Source organism: Trachypithecus francoisi, unplaced genomic scaffold (genome assembly GCF_009764315.1).
Source record: "Trachypithecus francoisi isolate TF-2019V2 unplaced genomic scaffold, Tfra_2.0 Lachesis_group5, whole genome shotgun sequence".
NCBI classification, from domain to species: domain Eukaryota; kingdom Metazoa; phylum Chordata; class Mammalia; order Primates; family Cercopithecidae; genus Trachypithecus; species Trachypithecus francoisi.
The window spans coordinates 38805302-38827291 of record NW_022681470.1 but is presented as its reverse complement, the minus strand read 5'-3'; the positions used below and the strand labels follow the sequence as shown (position 1 = coordinate 38827291).

At 43.8% G+C, this 21990-nt stretch overlaps 1 protein-coding gene across 1 annotated transcript; it reads left to right on the top strand.

Moving 5' to 3' along the window:
* Positions 1–2836: 2836 nt before the first annotated feature.
* Positions 2837–10048, top strand: ZNF648 (zinc finger protein 648). Its single transcript, XM_033198502.1, has 2 exons — positions 2837–2983; positions 6488–10048. Exon 2 carries the CDS (start codon positions 6554–6556, stop codon positions 8249–8251), a length of 1698 nt encoding a protein of 565 aa, XP_033054393.1. The 5' UTR covers positions 2837–2983; positions 6488–6553; the 3' UTR covers positions 8252–10048.
* The last annotated feature ends 11942 nt before the right edge of the window (positions 10049–21990 follow it).

The following is a 21990-nucleotide window of genomic DNA, read 5'->3' as shown; positions in this document are numbered from 1 at the left end:
ACCCTATTCCAGATATTCAGACTCAGAGACTTAGAGGTATGTCTCTGCTGCCTGCCTCTTTCCTCTGAAACCATGCCTTAAAAACATCAAGGGGACAGTGAAACCTGTTTTTCTGGATCACATTCTGAAAATTGCTGTTCAGAAGAGTTGCAGCTTCAACAGGGTCACGGGGATGTAAAAGAAGCCCTGGAATGATGTCTTCCCTAAAAACAAAAAAATCATCAATAATGAATAGGAAGAACCAATATTGTGAAAATGGCCATACTGCCCAAAGCAATTTATAGATTCAATGCTATTCCCATTAAACTACCACTGACTTTCTTCACAGAGTTAGAAAAAACTATTTTAAAATTCATATAGAACCAAACAAGAGCTTGTAGAGCCAAGGCAATCCTAAGTAAAAGTAACAAAGCTAAAGGCATCATGCTACCCAACTATACTACAAGGCTACAGTAACCAAAACATCATGGTCTGATACAAAAACAGGCACATAGACCAATGGAACAGAAAGAGAACTTAGAAATAAAACCACACATCTACAACCATCTGATATTCCGAAAACCTGACAAAAGCAATGGGGAAAGGATTCCCTATTTAATAAATGGTGCTAGGAGAACTGGCTAGCCATATGCAGAAAATTGAAACTGGACCACTTCCTTACACCTTACACAAAAATTAACGCTAGGTGAATTAAAGACTTAAATGTAAAACCCAAAACTATAAAAACCCTAGAAGAAAATCTAGGCAATAACTTTCAGGACATAGGCATAGGGAAAGATTTTATGAAATTGCCAAAAGCAATTGCAACAAAAGCAAAAATTGACAAATGGGATCGAATTAAACCAAAGAGCTTCTGCACAGCAAAATAAACTATCAGAGTGAACAGACAACCTATAGAATGGGAGAAAATTTTTTCAATCTATCCATCTGACAAAGGTCTAATATCCAGAATCTACAAGGAACTTAAGCAAATGTACAAAAACCCCCACAAACAGCCACATTAAAAAGTGGGCAAAGAACGTGAACAGACGCTTCTCAAAAGAAGACATATATGCAGCCAGCAAACATATGAAAAAACGCTCAACACTACTGATGATTAGAGAAATGCAAATCAAAACCACAATGAGATACCATCTTATGCCAGTCAGAATGGCGATTATCAAAAAGTCAAGAAACAACAGATGCTGGTGAGGTTGTGAAGAAATAAGAACATTTTTACACTGTTGGTGGGAATGTAAATTAGTTCAAGCATTGTGGAAGACTGTAGCAATTCCTCAAAGATTTAGAACCAGAAATACCATTTGATCCACAATCCCATTACTGGGAATATATCCAAAGGAATATAAATCATTCTGTCATAAGGATACATGCATGCATATGTTCAATGCAGCACTATTCACAATAGCAGACTTTGAATCAACCCAAATGCCCATCAATGACAGACTGAATAAAGAAAATGTGGTATATATACACCATGGAACACCATGCAGCCATAAAAAGGAACAAGATAACAAGATCATATGCTTTGCAGGGACAGGGATGGAGCTGGAGGCCATTATCCTCAGCAAACTGACAAAGGAACAGAAAACCAAACACCGCACGTTCTCACTTATAAATGGGAGTTGAGCAATGAGAACATATGGACACAGGAAGGGAAACAACACATACTGGGGCCAGTTGGGGGAATGCGGGGTGGAGAGAGCATCAGGAAAAATAGCTGATGCATGCCGGGCTTAATACCTAGGTGAAGGAAGGGTTGATAGGCTCAGCAAACCACCATGGCACATGTTTACCTATGTAACAAACCTGCACATCCTGCACATGTATCCTGGAACTTAAAATAAAATTAAAAAAATCATCAATAATAACAATGAAAGCAGCTAACGTTTTTGGGTACTTGCTATGTTCCAAACACTGAGCTAAGCTCCTTACATGCGTTATCTCATCTAATCCTCTCCAAACTTCCATGATGGCAACAGTATCGTAGTCCTTGTTTTGCAGTAAGACACTAAGGCACACAGAAGTTAAATAACTTGCCCAAGATCACACAGCTAGTGAGTAGTAAGATTCAAACCCAGATCCAGACCCTACTGTCAATCAGTATACTTTGTGACCACCTAGTGATGTCACAGGAACCACACTTCCGTCACCTATTTTAATGCCGTGAATGTTCATCCTAATAAATGCACATTAGACTTGAGTGGATAAAAATTCTCAATGTACTGAATCTTCTACCTTGGGCCAATCCTTCTCTTCAAAATGAGCCTGCATGGGAACCAATGCTGAAAGTGTAAAGAGACCCCAGACAGGCCTGGCATCTGTATGCATAAGACAGAAAACCATCTCCCTGCACCCCTACTCCCAGTTAAAAGGCTGGGGGCATCTTTGAGCCAATGAATGGGCTGCTGCAAAGAATTCTGGGAATCCCAACCCCTGAATTCTGTGACTCACAGTCCTGCAAAAGGTGGGTACTAGAATAGGGAGGTGAGCATATAGGCCAAATACTCTGTTCTGTCTTCCAGGAGGGAAAAAGCATGCTACCCAGGAAGCCCACAAGTGACATGTGGCCTGTGGGCATACCAGGGCTAAAGTAAAGGATGGACTGCTCTGTGGAAGGAAGGAGTGAAAGTGAACAGGAGGCATAAAGCCACATGCAGGACGACTGAGAGGAGGGAAGGAAGGCTGGCTTTGGCAGGGAGGGGAGGCAGGAGCAGAGGGAGTCAGAGGATCGGTTCAGGCAGTGAGAGAGGGCAGCCCCACTCTATTTCCCAGGCTGCTCTCTGGATGCAGGCAGGAAGGTTGAGTGTATTACACTGGCCCCACCTCCAGAGGCTCTCTCTGCAGCTGCTGGACTGGACACAAAGCGTGAGAGACAGAGACACCATCTCTGCTGATTTGTACCCAACTCTGGTTCCTGTTGCTGAGAGCTCACGTGTCACAGAAGCCAGGGCAGGGGGCCCACACTGCTGTCTGCATTTCCCAGGTAAGCAACTGTCTGTGTGTGAGCCAGGAGTGGAGAGCAAGGCCTGAAGGTGGTGAGCAGATGAGAAAGGAGGTGGCCGCCTGGGATGGACTTCAGTACAATCTGGAAAGAATGAAGGAAAGAAGAGGGGTATGGCCTGGGGTTGCAACAAGCCCTTAGGGTAGGCTTCTGCAGACTGTTGATGGATGTATGAGGTTGGAGAGCCAGACGCTGCATTTGGTCCACTCCTAGCTGGCAAGTGCAGAGGAAGTTCCAGCAAAGGACTGTGCTCTAACAGCCTCTGGGGACTAGCACATCTGGGGAGCAGAGAGGCCCGCCATACCATGGCATCAGTGTTCCTCTTTCAGACCAGGTATATTTGTGTAGACTGCCAGAAAATCTCTCCCTGTGCCCCTGCCTGCCTCCGGGTCTTCCTGGTGGTCGAGAGCACGCCTGTGGCAGCGAAAGGAGGAAGAAAGCAGGACATATTCACTGGGGATATGGCTTCAGATGGAGGAGGGATTCCTCATCTGAAAAGAGAGTCCCCTGACAGGCTCTGGAGAAGAGATTGGTTAGCTAGTGGAGGGCTGTGTGCCACCCTAAGGAGGCTCCCCTGTGGCCCAGAGGAAAAGAATGAGACACAGGCTGTGGAAAATGGGGTATTTGTGTTGGAGGTAGGGTGGAGAGCGGGTAAAGTCAGTGATCTGTGAACAGTGCCACAGAAACAGGCAGTATGCTGTCATAAAGAGAGAAAGAGACCTAAGACATGCGTTTCATACAAATCCAGCATTCCTTTGCTGTCCCTGCTGGGGGACCCACAGCCCCAGATCAAGCCTGCTGGTCTGAGTAAGTTCTATGAGGTTGGCTAGTGGTATGTCCCCTCTATGAACTACACATTCACTCCCTAAGATCCACTATGCTGAAAATATGTCAGACCTGGGCTCCTGTCAAAAGACATGCCAGCTACCCTCTGCCATGTGATGGGTGAGGGAAGCAGTGAGGGAAGAGGAGTGGTCCCTGGGCTTGAGGGCACAAAGAGACATTAGATGCTGAACTCCAGTCACAACTGCAATGTGTCCTCCCTCCATCCACGGCTTCCGTATCCAGAGTAGAAAGTTAGGATTCCTCCATACTGCTCCCTCTTCATACACACAGGGTAACTGGGCTCAAGATCAGGCAGACACCAGGAAAGAACAGTTTAATGAGATGGGGATAGGGTAACTGGACCAGCCAAATACAAAGATCACTCCTTTTATCCCTTCTGAGATGGCAGTGAAAGGTGGGCAGAGGTAGAGAGAAGGAGCTTTCAGAAGGTAAATACTCAGTGACTAATACTCTTGAGCACCCCAGGCAGTGGTCTCTGCAACATGGGTCCTGGCTCTGATGGGCAACCACTGGCCTCTCTCTTTGGCGGAGGGCAATCTGGGTCAATGAGAGCAGGGAGGAGCCCAGCAGTGAGGCCCTGTAGCCAAGGTTCCTTGGCCCAGAAAACACAAGGGGCTTTGATGCCTACAGAAAGCCACGGCTCTTCACCCCAGGATGCTGCAGCTGCTCTTGGGCAGAGCCCAGCCCCAGAGCAAGCTTCAGTCTGAAGGCCACAGCTGGGAGGCAGGACCATTTGGGGCTTAATGGCCTTAAAATTAGAGAGAAACCCCACTGCTGCTGTCTATGAGCTGTGTGGCCTTGGGCAGGTAAGTAACCTCAATAAAGCTCAGTTTCCTGGTCTGTAAAATTGAAAGAATAATATAATAATAATAGCATCTATCTCTCTTTTTTTTTTTTTTTAAGACGGAGTTTCACTCTGTCACCCAGGCTGGAGTGCAGTGGTGCGATCTCAGCGCGATCTCGGCTCACTGCAAGCTCCGCCACCACCACCAGCTAATTCTTTTGTATTTTTAGTAGAGACAGGGTTTCACTGTGTAAGCCAGGATGGTCTCGATCTTCTGACCTCATCATCTGCCCACCTCGGCCTCCCAATAGCATCTATCTTAAAGTTTGCTGAGAAGAATAAATGAAATTATGTTTGTGAAGCACTCAACATAGTGCCTGGCTCATAATGTGTGCCCAGAAAAATGAGTTTTAATACTCCCTCTGGGATTCTCAGAAGTTTCTCTCCAGACTAAAGCAGATTTAGCCCTCTGGCCAACAACTTTCCCCCCTGAGAGGCCCTCAGTACCCTGCCTCCCTAGTAACTCCTTTAAAATCTGTCACTCACCCAATCCTTTTTAACCAATTCTCCAGCAGGCTTTCTCTATGTCTTCAAGCTAAGATAAAATTAGTTTGAAAATAAAACCCAAACGGCTCTCATGTGTCATGCCTTATGTTTGAAATCCTACATCTGGCTTCTTGAGTCAGGAGATGTGTACCCCAGCGGGCATCTGCGGTATGCCAGGGGATCAGTATGGCACACTTGGGGGAAGACTAAACATTTAAACCCAAGGTAACTTTAATACTATTTTCTATAAAACAAACGCGACTGGCTGGGCACAGTGGCTCACGCCTGTAATCCCAGCACTTTGGGAGGCTGAGGCAGGTGGATCACAAGGTCAGGAGTTCAAGACCAGCCTAGCCAAGATGGTGAAACCCTGTCTCTACTAAAAACACAAAAATTAGCCAGGCATGGTGGTGGGTGCCTGTAATCCCACCTACTCAAGAGGCTGAGGCAGAGAATCACCTGAAGCTGGGAGGCAGAGGTTGCAGTGAGCCAAGATCGTGCCACTACACTCCAGCCTGAGTGACAGAGCGAGACTTCGTCTCAATTAAAAACAAAAACAAAAATGCGACATAAAATGTAAAACTCTCCTGAATGTTTATGATGAAGCAAAATTTCAAAGACAGGTCAAGCTCTCAGTGGGCATCTTCTGCCCCCTGGGTGCTTATGGGTAGCCTTCCTGGCAGGAGTTCCTCAGAAGTTACAAGGGCCTGAGAAACCCCGCTTAATCAGTGAGGGGCAGCTGGTGCCTTCCTGACTCACCCTCATTCTCCCAAGGGCTGCTCCTTATCTTTGGAAGAGGTGGCCTACACAGCCCAGGGCCTGAGAGGTAACCCTGGCTGACACCATCATGGGATGGCAGACTTCCACTCCTGGCAGAGAAAGCAAGAGCCAGCCTGGTTTCCAGCTTCCCGAGTGGAGGACACTGGAAGAGTGCCTTAGGAGGACCAGAGCTTGCTTCCTACCATCTCATCAAGTTGTCCCCCATGCTCACAAAGGACACATTTGGTTAGCGGTTGGTGATGAGCACCCTAGATAGGGCAGGGCACAGCTGGCACCCAGCAAATGGCCCACCCTGGCTATTCCTGACAGGATGGTCTCCTGGGGCTTCTAGCAAGTGGGATCTCCAGAGGGAATAAGGATGACTGGAATTCTCAGCAAAGCCAGGCCTCTGTCCTCAGTAAGGTTCAACAATATGCCTGGGATGGAGACCAGTTGGAAACAGAGCTGTAGTGGGAACCTCAATCCCTCTGCTCATGAAAGTGATTAAGTACATTTTCTGTGATTTTCTCTTCATACTTTTATTTTTGCAGGTATCCTAAGCCAAGCAGACTACTCCTCCACAGAGGAGCAGGCAACAGAAGCGCCTGAACATCATCATGGCACAAGTGGACTCCCAGGACAGGTGGGGAGAGGCGTCTCCTCTCAGCAGCTTGACTGAGGAGGCTCATGACACCCAGATGCTGAGCATGAACTTAAAGAGTGACGATGAAGATGGTGGGGAGGCCAAAAAAGAGGGGCCTGCTGACCTGGTGGCCAGTCCAAGGGGCAGCTCCCCAGTAACATATGACAATCCTGACTTGCCATGGCCCCATCCACTGGACAAAGAGGAAGAGAAATTCTCTGACTCCTCCAGTGCTGGGGGCATGGGGCAGAAACCAGTGGAAATGTCTGAGAAAGCCAGCGGGAGCAGAGATGTGGCAAAGATCAACCAGACCCAGGGTTCCCCAGGAGCAAGCACAGCTCTGGGTACCCTTCCCAGTGGTCTCGCACACAAGTTAGGTCAGATGCAACCTCTTGGGGACCGACTACCTGCGGGTGATGATGGAGACTCGAGGGCCAACCAGGACACAGTCTTGGCTGTCCCATCCAGCTTCCCCAGCAATGGAAAGTATCTGTGTGCGCACAAAAGTGCAGACACGTCCGCAGAGAACTCTTTGTTGTGTTTCCCCAGGCCAGGGAGCAACTGGGACCTCCCCACGCAAGAGACACACACACCAGCCCAGGCGTCGGCCACCCCAGCCAGCCTGACTGCTGCGGTCCTGGCAAAAGCGCGAATCAGCAGGAAAGTACAGAACCAGGCGGGCGGGCGCGAGGACGGAGAGGCTGAGGCGCGTCCGTACAGGCGCCTGCGGGGCGGGCGAGCCTTCCAGAAGCCCAGCAAGCCACTGAGCCCCGCTGAGAAGCGCGGCGGCGCCAAGCGCTACGCGTGCGAGCTATGCGGGAAGGCCTACTCCCACCGCGGCACGCTCCAGCAGCACAGGCGCCTGCACACGGGCGAGCGGCCCTACCAATGCTCCTTCTGCGACAAGGCCTACACCTGGTCCTCCGACCACCGGAAGCACATCCGCACCCACACAGGCGAGAAACCCTACCCGTGTCCAGACTGCGGGAAGGCCTTCGTGCGCTCTTCGGACCTGCGCAAACACCAGCGCAACATGCACAGCAACAACAAGCCCTTCCCGTGCTCCGAGTGCGGCCAGACCTTCAACAAGCCGCTGTCGCTGCTGCGCCACCAGCGCACGCACCTGGGCGCCAAGCCCTTCCGCTGCCCCGCCTGCGACCGGGAGTTTGCTGTGGCCAGCCGCATGGTGGAGCACCAGCGCGTGCACTCGGGCGAGCGGCCCTTCCCCTGCCCCACCTGCGGCAAGTGCTTCACCAAGTCCTCCAACCTGTCCGAGCACCAGACGCTGCACACCGGCCAGAGACCCTTCAAGTGCGTTGACTGCGGCGTGGCTTTCGCGCAGCCCTCGCGCCTCGTGCGCCACCAGCGCATCCACACTGGCGAGAGGCCCTTTCCTTGCACGCAGTGTGGCCAGGCCTTTGCCCGCTCTTCGACCCTGAAGCGGCACCAACAGATCCACTCCGGAGAGAAGGGATTCCTCTGTGCCGAGTGCGGCAGGGCCTTCCGCATTGACTCTGAGTTGGCCCAGCACATACGAATGCACAATGGAGAAAGGCCCTACCAGTGTAAGGACTGCGGCCAGGCCTTCACCCGGTCCAATCACCTCCAACGACACCGAGCCAAGCACCGCACCTGCAAGAAGGAACCCATCCCTTCCTCCTCTGACGAGTGAAGACAGCATCGTCGTCGACCTCATTACTTGGAACCTTCCCAGGTGGACCCACTCACATGGTATTGCCAGCCTCACTGGTCAACCTCGCCTCCCAGTAGGTCGCGGGTCATGAGTGGTCCATTTGATTATATATTTGATCCGTTGAACAGAAAGTCATCACCGAGAGAGCACCCAGGTGTGTGGTTTCACATCGTGGTTCTGAGTGTCCGAGGTCATAAACAATTGGAAAAGGGAAAGACGAAGTAGTGAGGGCTGATCAAACGTTGAGTTCCTTGGGTTGGGGAACCTGAATCAATCAGAAACTGCTTCTAGAATTACATGTTGGGCACTGGGCAGGGCTCCAGGGATAAGGTGGGGAAAAAGACTAACCTGTCCTACCCGCAAAGCCATATGCAAATACTGAAAAGAAGTAATGAAGGACTAGTACTCTCTAGAGAAAGATGCTTTTGTTTTTTTTTTTTTTTTTTTACGTAGATAAAGGAATCTCCAGAAGTGGTCCCTATGATGAACTCCCCCAAAGCAACGCCTTTGTGGGAGGGACTCAAACTCAGTCCAACATCCCATCATTTCAGTTGACTGCAGAAATGGCTTTACCCTTAGGATATTTCTTTATGAGTCCTGGCTTTCAAGTAGAGAAGGGCTTTATCTTAGAGAAGGTGGTTTATGTCCTATTCCAGTTATTCTGGAAGTTCAGGACGGCCTTAGCATCTGAAAAAGAAGCACGTTCCTCTTTATAGTGGAATTTAGTACGTAGATCTAACCCGAGTCTCACCCACAAAATTCATATGTGCCTTCTCTCTGGCTGCCTTTTTTCCTGTTTGCACTCTGAGGGCTTAAGTCATATGTGATATTTACAAAGCAATTGGCCCATTTACAGAGAGACATATATAATTTCTCCACAAAGCCTTGACCATGGTTCATGAAACCTTTTGGGTTCATTTACATTTGCCTGAATCATTAGCCTTGACTTGAAGTGAATAAAACACACTTTGCCCAAGTGCCATTGGCTTGTCTGCATTTCCAAATCATTAAAACCAGGTATGAAAGCCTACATGACTCACAGTTACCTAATGAGGTTATTTCAAAGTTTGCATTACTAACATCCATTCTTCAAAGTGTATTGATGCATATAGTGATCTGTATAAAGTCAGTAGTTCTTAGCTGAACCTCAACTGTGAGGAATCTATGGCTCCACAGATGTCCTTGGTGCACGTAGGCAAATGGCACTTCTTATCTTACCGAAGTTAAATAAGATATTCCATAAGAAGCTATAGTGCCCTTCTGGGGGGAGTACCTTCAGTATATTCCTAAAATTGCCACCAAAGAATGCCAGATCTGAATTTCTCTTAGGTTCCACCTGATTTGGACCTAGGGTGTGACCTCTAAATATCATTCTCATGACACATGGGGGCGTGAAAGAGAAGTAAGAGAGAGCGAGAGAGAGCTAGACAGCTAGATAACTAGATAGTCTTGTGTCTTGTTTGACCAAGGTAACCTTAATAAAAGGGTCGGTCCCCACCCTTTACTGTTGATGTGACCTTGGGCTTCAGCTTCTGCATCTGCATGGGCAAAATAGAAGTGATAGTAATAGGTAAAAGTTAGAGTGATCCTACTATATGATGGAAACTTTGGCTGAATGCAAGAGCTTTAAATTGGTAGATAAGTCACAAGATGAAATTGTGACTATGAAGAGAGCAAAAGCTAACTTTTTTTTCTAGATAATCAATACAGTATTTGAAGACTGAAGGATTACTCCTTTTCATTGCATCCTTTCTTAAAGATGGTCATTAGTATAGTTTTTATAAATTAAAAAATTTGGTTTTGTTTTATAATTTTTATGGAGTTGTTCCCCTAAGCCTGGTTGCATAGGAATCACCGGGCTGTTTGTTAACCATATAACTTGCTGCACCCTAACCTTGAATACTGATAAAGGTCTGCAGTGTGGTATCTAGGTATGGCTTCCACATGGGCATAGCTTTGGAGAAGGAGTGAGTGTACTTGTTAATAGGCAGAAAAGCCGGATTTGCTTGTGCTGGGTATCTTTGGTGCTGTATACTATGTTTCTGGAATATAAGGGGTAGAATATACTGAATAGGTCCAAGAGAAGTTCATTAGTCCTTCAGGCCTATCACAAAACAATTCAGATTTTAAGGAAAATTGTCTCAACCAGTCTTTTCTCACATCAACTGCAAGGGTCATGCTGAGTAGGTATTAGAGAAGAAAGGAATCCCATTGGAACCAGTAGTCACAGATCACTGGACCAGACAGTGGTACACAAGTAGAAGGCAACAGTACATGGAGTGGACAAAACAGAAGCCAACCAGCTGTGAGGTGGCTTGGGACAAATTCTGCCCAGTAGAGTCTGTCCATTCAAAGTGGGGGCAGTTGAATCACATCTTTGGAGAAGAATCAATGCTTGAAGACAGGTTATTCTATCTTGCATTTGTGCCCCAAATTATGCTGAGCTACTTTCCGGTTTTCTATTAACCCACTGTACATCACAGCAGACAATCTTATTTCTCTATTATGTAATTAAAAATCAGGATAAAGCCAGATGTGGTGGCTCATTCCTGTAATCCCAGCACTTTGGGAGGCCAAGATGGGAGGATTACTTGATCCCAGGAGCTTGAGACCAGCCTGGGCAACATAGTGACACCCCCATCTCTATAAAAAAATTTAAAAATGAGCCAGGTTGGCCAGATGTGGTCACTCATGCCTATAATCCCAGCACTTTCGGAGGCTAAGGCGGGTGAATCACCTGAGGTCAGGAATTCAAGACCAGCCTGGCCAACATGGTAAAACCTCATCTTTACTAAAATTACAAAAATTAGCTGAGCATGGTGGCAGGCACCTGTAGTCTCAGCTACTCAGGAGGCTGAGGCAGGATAATCACTTAAACCCAGGAGACGGAAGTTGCAGTGAGCCAAGATCGCACCATTGCACTCCAGCCAGGGTGACAAGAGGGAAACTCCATCTCAAAAAACAACAACAAAACAAATGAACTAGGCGTGGTGGCACACACATATAGTCCCAACTACTGGGGAAGCTGAGGCAAGAGGATTACTTGAGCCTAAGAGGTGGCAGCTGCAGTGAGCTGTGATCATGCCACTGCAATTCAGCCTGGGTGACAGAGTGAGACGCTATCTCAAAATAAATAAAATAGGAGCAAGGCCTTCTTGGTGACAAAAAAAATTTAAAGCTTCTCTCTGGCTTAATGCTGTTTCCACAGTATAGGTTGCCAACATTAATTTGAATATACCCGGTAAAAATGTTCATTTGTAAGTTTCCACTTAATAAAAATTCCCCTGATGGGTTCACCTGTCTACAGTGATCATGACTCGTATTCTTTAGATCATAATAATAGCCAACACTTACATTGTGTTCAGTATGTGCCAGGAACTGTTCTAAGTGTTTTATATATGTTAACTGTAGATTTTAAAGCAAACTTATGGTGATTCTTATCCCCATTTTTTTAAGATTAGGAAATCAAGGGAGAAAGATACCACAGCTAGAAAGTGGCTGGCATAGTAATGATTTGACATGTAGACATGCTTGCTCCAGAGACTGTTCACAGGGTCAACTGCCTGTGTTTGGAATGGAGTTGTTGATATGCGTTTTTAAAGTGGATGACAATAAATTCAAACGATGATAAAAATTGAAACATAGCACAGCAGAAATCATGGCATGACTCAGGAACAAAGACCTGTGAATGACTTAATGAATCTGGGAGAGTCTGGGTTGGCAGCTCTTAATCATTAATGCCTTGGAAATTGTCAATAATCTAGCCAGGGGAAATAAATTGCAGTTAAAGGAGTAATACTTCCTTGAAGGCCCACTGTTGTTTCATATCACTGACTAAAGAAACATTCTGTGCCTGTGCCTTACACAGAAAAATATACCAGCAATTAATCTTGGCACTCAACATTTACACACTCCATAATCTAAATGCATGCACATTGAAAAGCTATATTAACCTGATATGAACACAATAGATCACCCAGGAATTCCAACTAGACCTTAAAAAATCTTGCTTGGAAGAAAATTTTGTGTAAAGCATTAGTGTAATTGCCAGAACACTCAAGCAGATGTCATTGCTAGACTTAGAACTAGAATACGAACTACAAACTCAATGACCCATGAACATATTGCCAAAGATGGAGTGACTCAATGTTTCATCAAACCAGAAGAGGGCAGCTGTTTTAAGTTGAGAGGAAAGCTCATTTTTAACATCAATTTCCCTCTCTCCATTCTGCATTAAACCATGCCAGTACCATTTTTCCACTGTCTGGATAATGTTTTTATCTCTGTCTCCTCCTCATTTTTCTCCTTAACCACCCCCACCCTACAACTTTCAGTCAAATTGGTTCAGAGTTTCACTGTTTAGGAGTGTCAGGAACTCGGCAGATTGCTTCAGCAAATGAATAGAACTGCTATAAAATATAAGTTATCACTAAGATTTAAAGAAAAACCTCTTAAAAACAAAGAAGACATGGAAGAAGCAAAAAACAGGGATACAGGGATTCTCTTGTGGTAGTTCAGATGAAGTCAAGGACAAGTGGGGACAGAGGTAAGATGAGAAGATGCCAGAGATTTCAGGGGTGGAGTTAATAAGGCTTGGTGAAAGGATAAAAATAGCTACCATTTAGTGAACACTTTTTAGGGATCGGGCACTACATTCATTATCTCAATTAATTCCTACAACAATCTGTTATGAAAGGTCCTTGAAAAATATTCCCACATGGGGTCTGCAATAATTTTCCTTTCCAGGAATGCAATCAAGATTAATAGGTAATGGTTATTGTCTGTTATTGTTAAGCAAAGGTCAGTAAGGTCTATGTGTCCTTTCTAGGAATAGGCTGCCTGTCTGCAACAAGGAGAATGTGTAGCAAATGTCTTGCCTTTTGGTTTAGAAGTTATGCCTGCTTACATTTTTATTTTCCATCATCACTGTGATGGTTTTAAAAATGTGTTCACAAATTCTTTGACATACCTCCCTTTAAGAGTGGAGCCTAGTTTCCTTCCCTTTTAGTGTGGGCTGGACTTAGTGACTCGGTTCTAATGGACAGAATAAAGCAGAAGTGATGGTGTGTGACTTTGGAGGCTAGGCATAAAAAGTACTGTGGCTTCCATAGGATGCTTTGTTTCTCTTTCTCTCTCTTTTTCCCTCATTCACTTGCTCTGGCAGAAGACAGCCACCATGTCATTAGCAGCCTTGTAGAGAGGCCCTGTGGTGAGGAACTGGGGTGTTCTGCCAACAGCCACATCAGTGAGCTTGTAAGTGGATCCCCTAGCCCCAGTCAAGAGTTCAGTTGATTGGAGACCTGGCTGACTACTTGGTTGAAACCTCATGAAAGACTAACAGCTAGAACTGTGCAGCTAAGTGGCTCTCAAATTACTGATCCCTGGAAACTGTGTAAAATAATAAATGCTCGTTTTTTTTAAGATGTTGAATTTTGGTTGGTAATTTGTAATGCCACAATAGATAACAAACAATAATATAAAGAACAATTTCCTCCTAACGAGTAAGAGACTAGTCACTCATTGTCACCGTAAGCCCTGATTTCTGCCCTAAGTAAATTGCCAGAAGGGTTGGAAACATGTCTGCTTCCTCTTGCCACATTCTCTCCAATGGCCACCCACTAAGGCTGGTTGAGGCCCAGTTGTTGCATGGATACCCTTGTGTAATCTGTCCCATTGCCAAGTGAGCCTTAATAGCTCTAGGACCCAGGAAGAGGAAGCCTTTGAGAAGGCGGCAGAAATATCTGAACACCAGCATCACATCTGATAAGGAATTGTAAGTATGAATCCCTTTTGGTCACTCTCTTTCTTGGTATATTTCAATTCTTAATTCAGAGATAAGTAAATCAATGTATGGTCTTCCCTAGAAAGGGGAGAAATTCCTAGTTCTCCAGAGCCTAAAACACAATCCTTTGAGGGCTGTATTATAATATTATCCCCATTTTGCAGAAAAGGAAACACCATGCAAAGGATTACTGCCCGTATAATTACAAATGTGAAGGAAAGCATTTATTACAAGTATACTAAAGATGGTGCTTTTGTATTGATATACCAGTCCTGAGAAAAGTAGTAAAGAACTAAGGATAAGGATGAAATTAGAGTGAGTGAGTCTGAAAATCACTCGAGTTTCCAAAATGCTATAACCAATTAGATCTGCAACTGTTTCCTAAATCTTCATGATGAAAGTGCTTCTGAACCTTTTCTTGAATCACAAGCTACTTCAATACAATCACAAGAATCCAATAAAAGCTGCGGACCCTATCAAAAACCCCTCATTACTGATGTTTTGTGTTACAATTTCAAGGAGTCACAGGCCTCCTGAAGCTCATCAACTGGCCTAAAATTAAGATTCTCTTTTGAATTCCACTTCCAAATATGTCTCCGGCACCAAAACCCAGGAACTTAAATCAGTTATAATAGCAAAAGGGCTAACACAGACTTGCAAAGTAAGCCCTATCAAAGACTATCTTTTGGATAATTTTTAAAAGAAAAAACAAACAAGATAACTAAGACAACTTATACTCCAAAGGGGTAAACAAATTTCTTCAAATACTGAAATGAATGTATTACTGATACAGGAAATCAGTCATGTTCTGTCTTATAAATGTAACGATTACTCTTGGAATATATAAAATTGTATATGTAGTTTGAAAAATCATCCAAATAAGTATTGTCACAGCTTTTAAGAAAAATAAATACTTTCTTTTGAAAAGTACAATAATTAACGACAAAGGTAAACCAGACTGCCAATGGACTTGAGGAAAGAGGCTACATTTACATTCAGAACTGCATGCAAAGCATCGCAGGGATTGCAATTACGGAAAACTTCAGTAAAGACTAGTCCTTCAGAAACCAAGCAGAATACCAGATTACGAAAATGTCTCGGCTTCTTGGTAAGGCTTATTTATCTGAGAATTAAATAACTTTTACAGTTGAGTTTATCAACTATAAAAATTGTTGATAAACTCAACTGTAATAATATATTCAATTTTCAGCCATTAATAACAGTATTATCTATATCAGTAAATACCTATCTTATTCCTGCTAGAAATAACCATGGCATTTCTGAGGGGGAAAAACTGCATTCTTAGATTGATTTCAAGCCATTCATGAGAGGCAGGGTCTGGAGGAAAAGCCTGAACTGAGTAAGTTAGTGACAGAAAACTTGTTTTATTGAGTAGATCTTAATAGACATAAAAACAAAAGGTGAAGATAAACTTGACAGCTCAGCCACTAGGGTCCCTCCACTTCATGAGTCCATCATGCCTCTTCAACGTCCCTAGCTGAGTGACAGCATGAGCAGAGGAAGCACAGGAGACTGCTTTCTCTCCAGAATGAATCTGCTGAGGGTTGCAGGGATGCCAGCTGAGTGAAAGTCCCCCACACTCAGTAGAAAGACTGCAGTCCAGAGTGCATTTATAGATATCTTTTTAACCTGACCACCTGGACAAAGGCCACACCACACTCTTGGCACTTTTATGGCTTGCTCTGCTGAGGGGCCACCTTAAGTCTTGACAGCAGGTTTGATTTGTGAAAACCCTTACAGCAGAGAGGACAGATGTGTGGTTTGCAGTCCTCCTTCCCTGTGTTTTGTTCATATGAACTGTGCTGGCTTTGGTGTACCGTGGACTAGGGATCTCTCACAGTACACTTTCCATAGTCATTTTGGAGCACTCCATCTCATGCACAGTACACAGGTGCCTCCAAACATCCACTGTGCGGATGAAACCTTTATCACTTTCAGGTCCGTACATGGCTGGTCTCCAGAGTGAATCAATTTGTGCATGCATAGGTTGGCAGCCCAGAATAATTCCTTGCCACAGTGGGGTGACAGTAGGAATCCTCCCCTAAATGGTTCTGCTTATGCTCTTGAAGTCCTGTGAGGTCCTAAAACGATGTCCAACAATTGTGCTGTTGATCAGAGCAATCTTCTCTAGAGATCGGATCTATGTCTTCATCATAAAATGTCAACAAGGATCATATTTTCATCATCCTCAATAGACTGTCCCTGAAGCTCTTCTGCGTGTTCAGAACAAAATGGTTCTATGCCTTCAACCTCATACTGTAGGTTAAAGTTGGTTCTAGAAGTGACCGAGATCCCTGTAGGGGTTTCACTCTGTGGGTGGTAACAGATTTCATAAGTTTCCTCCTCTTCACACTAAAGTCCTACCAGAAGCTCCTGCCGACCTGAGAAACCTGCTGAGACACAGCCAGCAAGGAGGGTGGTGAGTACTCCTCCTGAATATCCATATGCAGCCTTAATTCCTAACTTATCTTTCCTGAGCTCAGGCTAGAATCATCTGAAGATGCCTTCTCTGTGTCCTGGGCATCATCTGACTGCCTTGCTACCTCTGTGTCCATTCTCAGGCCACTGGGCTGGGTATTCGTTTTTGGCTTTTTGGTGAAGGTCCTTTGACCTTACACACTTCCTAAACAGTTTTGACATAACTTTAACTTTTAAACATCCTAAAGGAAAAAAAAAATAACTTTTATTCATAGAATTTGCTAAAATCTACTCTAGGAACTACAAAATTATTTCCATTTTTCTCAACAGATAAATGGTTTCTATTTATTTAATTTGAGACAGAATCTTACACTGTCACCCAGGCTGGAGGGCAGTGATGTGATCTCAGCTTACCGCAACCTCCATCTCCTGAGTTCAAGCAGTTCTCCCAAGTAGAATCAGGCCTCAGCCTCCCAAGTAGCTGGGATTACAGGTGTGCACCACCATGCCTGGCTAATTCTTGTATTTTTAGTAGCGATGGGGTTTTGCCATGTTGGCCAGGCTGGTCTCAAATTCCTGGCCCCAAGTGATCTGCCTGCCTTGGCCTCCCAAAGTTCTGGGATTACAGGCATGAGCCACCACACACAGCCAATAATTTCTAATTCTAAAAGGAAGTAGAACAGTAGTTGCTTGACCTTCTGCCAAGATGGTGTTGGAAGTTTACACTTTAACCACCACTCCTAAAATACATTGCAATGCAATTATAGATAAGCTATAACAAGAGAAAATACTTAAAATATTGCTGTGCTTAAGATTAAGATTAAAACCCTCATGGACTATAACTAAATAGAAACACAACGGAGTAGTTGAGACTAAAGATGTAGGCTTGTTGGGTTCCATGTCTGAGAATTGGCAGAAGTGGCTGAGAGTACAGTTCCCAAAGTATAAATGAAATAAAAATGAAACTTGGGTAGAAAAAGTTATGCTCACAGCCTGTGAGATGCTTATATAAAGCTGGAATAACAGTTAGAAGAAGATACATCCTCTGAACCAGAATGTGGTCACAATAAGAAGAAATTAGTAATCTAGAAGCAGGAGAGAAAGGGATTACAATGAAAAGTTGGTTCTTTGTAGACACATGGAAAAGACAAAGCATTAGCAAGACTGTTAAAGGGAAAAGGGAGAGGGCACCAAAATACTAGAAATGAAAAGGGAGGCTAAGCATGGTGGTTCATGCCTATAATCCCAGCAGTTTCAGGCTGGTCTCAAACTCTTGGCCTAAGTGATCCTCCTAGCCTCTGAGGTAGCCTGAGGCTAGGAGGATCACTTGAGCCTAAGGCTAGGAGGATTTTTGAGACTGAGAGGTCAAGGCTGCAGGAGCATCACTTGATGCCAAGAGTTTGAGACCAGCCTAAGCAACACACTGAGACCCATCTCTACAAAAAATAAAATATAAATTAGCTGAGTGTGGTGATGTACACCTTTAGTCCCAGCTACTCAGGAGGATGAGACAGGAGGATCACTTGAGCTCAGGAGGTCGAGGCTGAAGTGAGCCATGATTGCACTGCGGCACTCCAGTCTGGTGACAGTGAGACCCATCTCTAAAAAAAAGAACTAGAACAGAATAAATAATACTTTAATAAATTAAACCACCTAGAGCCTATAAATTAAAAAACTTCAATGAAATGGAAAAATTTCCAGAATAATATAAATCATCAAAATAGCCCTGGGAATACAGAAGTTCAAATCAGACTGGGTGTGGTGACTTACGCCTATAATCCCAACACTTTAGGTAGTAGACGTGGGAGGATCACTTGAGCCCAGGAGTTTGAGACCAGTCTGGGCATCATAGGGAGACAATGTCCCAATAGAATATTAAAAAATTAGTCAGGTGTGTTGGCGCACACCTGTGGTCCCAGCTACTTGGGAGCATGAGGTAGGAGGATCACGTAAGCCTGAGAGGTCAAGGCTGCAGTGAGCTATGATCACACCAGTGCACTCTAGCCTGGGTGACAGAGCAAGACCCTGTCTCAAAAAAAGAAAAAAGAAGGAAAGAAAACATTCAGGCCAGGCACGGTGGATGACATCAGTAATCCTAGCACATTGGGAGGCCAAAGGAGGCAGATCTCTTGAGGTGAGGAGTTTGAGACCAGCCTGGCCAACATGGTGAAACCCTGTCTCTACCAAAAAATACAAAAATTAGCCAGGCATGGTGGCATCTCCTGGTCCCAGCTACTCAGGAGGCTGAGGTGGGAGGATTGCTTTAACCTGGGAGGCTGAGGTTGCAGTGAGCAGAAATCTTACCACTGCACTCCAACCAAAACCAGAAAAACAACAAAAAAAGCCAGGTGCAGTGGCTTATGCCTGTAATCCCAGCATTTTGGGAGGCCAAGGTGGGCGGATTACCTGAGGTCAGGAGTTGAAGACCAGCCTGGCCAACATGGTAAAACCCCGTCTCTACTAAAAATACAAAAATTAGGCATGGTGGTGCCCGTCTGTAATCCCAGCTTCTCAGGAGGCTGAAGCAGGGAATTGCTTGAACCTGGGAGATGGAGATTGTGGTGAGCCAAGATCGTGCTGCTGTGCTCCAGCATGGGCAACACAGCGAGACTCTGTCTCAAAAAACAAAACAAAACAACAAAACAAACAAAAAATTTCAAATCAATAACCACTAAAAATTATTAATCTATTATTTAAAATTTTATTCCCTTTCCCTCAACCTCCAAATAACTTAGGCTTACATGGTTTTACAAGTAAATTTTATCTATCTAATCTTCAAGGAATAGATAATCCTTTTCTAATACAAACTATCTTAGAAAATGAAATGAGAGCAGGCAACTTTTACATAAGACTGGATTAGGAAGATATAAGGGAAGAAAATTATGACTGCATCTCACATGTAAATACAAATATAAAACTCCTAAATAAATGTTAGCAAATAAAATCCAATAGGGAAAAATAAATCCTCAAAACCAAATAACAATGAAACAAAAAAATATGACTATGGAAGGTTTATCCCAGGAATAAAAAGATGTTGCAATATAAAGAAATTCTGTTGAAGTAATTAACCACATTAACTGATGAAAATAAAAGAAACAGGGTAATCATAACAGACATGATAAACTCACTAGAAATCCATAATAAAAACTCTTGGAAACTATGAAATTAAAAGACACCTCTTTAGATTTTCTTGACAACAGAGGTTAAGACAAGACCAAAGTACTAAGTGCTCTTTTTGGGAGTTGATTCCAGGAAGTAGGAGTGAGGCCGTAAGGAGGATGAAACAAGCAAGGAAGGCAAGCCAATATAAAGGTGTGTTATCAAGATTGCTGCTCTAAGCAAGAAGGTCTCAGTACCACTGAGACTTCTAGGAGCGTACAAAGAATTGTCCATCAGAGGAAAGAAAGACTAGAGGCTGAGGCTTCTATTCATAAGCTACCATCCACCAATGATTGACAGATGCCCACAGGCAACATTAACACCCCCAGCCCAGGACTCCCAGGTTGTACCCACACTAGGACTGAGTGGGCTCCTGTGGTTTCTGAGAAGGCCTGCTATTGCAGAGAAGTCACTGGGCAAAAGAGAAAGACACATGACACATGCGTGAAGTGAGATGCTGTTAGCATGAGCCACCAGTGTCCGCTCTAGCTGCAGCTGTAATTAGAGATGGAGAGAGGGCATGTGATGCTGGGTACTAAAAATGTCTATCATAGCTAACTAACAAAAACCTACAACTGACTGGGTGTAGTGGCTCATGCCTGCAATCCCAGCACTTTGGGAAGCCGAAGTGGGCAGATGACTTGAGGTCAGGAATTTGAGACCAGCCTGGCCAACATGGTGAAACATCATCTCTACTAAAAATACAAAAATCAGCTGGGTGTGGAGGCTCCCACCTTTAATCCCAGCTACTTGGAAGGCTGAGGTGGGAGAATCGCTTGAACCTGGAAGGTGGAAGTTGTAGTAAGCTGAGATTGTGCCACTGCACTCCAGCCTGGGCAACAGAGTGAGACGCTGTCTAAGAACAAAACAAAATAAACAAAAAACCTACAACCAACATCATAGTGGTGAAATGCTTTAAAGTCAGAAACAAGAGAAGGAGCCTCCTGTTATGAAATTACTGTTCAACATTGTATCTGAAGACCTACCTGATGCTGTAAGTTAAAGACAAAGAAGTATAAAAATCTAAAAGGAAGAGACACAACTGTATTTGTAGATAAAATAACTGTCTACAAAAAACAGTCTAAGAAGATTTACAGATAATTCATTAGAACTAAACACAAGATTACCCTATAAAAATTAATAGATTTCTGTGCAAGCAATAATCAATTTTTAAAATGTAATTAAAGTAATATTCACATTAACAACAAAATTTGTATGATCATTGGGAATAAAATCCAATAAAAGATTAACAGAACTTTTATGGGCAAAATTGTAGAATGATATTGAGGAACATAAAATAGAACCTTATAAAATACAAGATAGATCAACTTTATGCTCATGGATGGAGGGACTCAGCACCATAAAGATTAAATTATCTGAAACTTAAAGTCAACACATTCCCAACAAAAACTCCAATGCATATGTTTTAAGGACCTTGAAGAAAATGATTCTAAGATTCATGGAAGGGTTAAAGTCCCATGAATGGCCAAAATAATTCTGGGAGGGAAAAAAATAAAAATGAAACATGGAGGGGTCACCTGACCAGTTAGTAAGATGTATTTGCACAGCAAGTCACTTTAGAGTCATTGAGTCAGTTTTATATTGACATAAGGTTAGACAAATATTTTCATAAAAACAGACTAGAAAAGCCAGAAAAACCCAAGCGTACATATAGGCTCTTGGTATATGATAGAGCAAAGCATTACAAATCAGTGGAGAAAGATCAAGTTATTCAATATTGGTGTTGGAACAACAAGATATACGTCCAGAAAGAAATAAAATTAGATTTCCTCCTCGTGCCATAAAAGATTAAATATCTAAGTGTAAATAACGAAATGTTAAAACTGTAAGAGGTAAACTTACATACCTTTTATAGCATAGGAGATGATTTTCTTTAATAAGACATTAAAAGGAAGTATAAAGGAAAATAGGGTGGAATTAGACCACATTAAAAATTTAAAGTTCTGTAAAACAAAGGGTGACATGACTAAATATAAACGGCAAGTGACAGATTGGAAGAACATTATGACACATATACTTGTCAAAGGAGGACTATCCATAATCTATAAATAACTCAGACAAATCAATAAGGAAAACATATCAAAAACATGGGCAAAGACAAGGAAAAAATCCGAAGAAACGTGAATTGCTAGTAAACATGGGAAAAGATGCTCAACCTCAGGAATAAACAAGGAAACCCAAAATAAAGTGTAACTCCATTTAACTTCCATTGGATTGGCAAACATTTCACAAATTTCACAACCTCCTTATGCAATTCACTGAAGACACAACATTTCTTGTATAATATTCCTGACAAAAATGCACAACCCAATCAAAT

Coding starts and splice junctions, on each gene's coding strand:
- ZNF648 (XM_033198502.1), top strand. CDS start 6,554: ATGGCACAAGTGGACTCCCAGGACAGGTGGGGAGAGGCGTCTCCTCTC.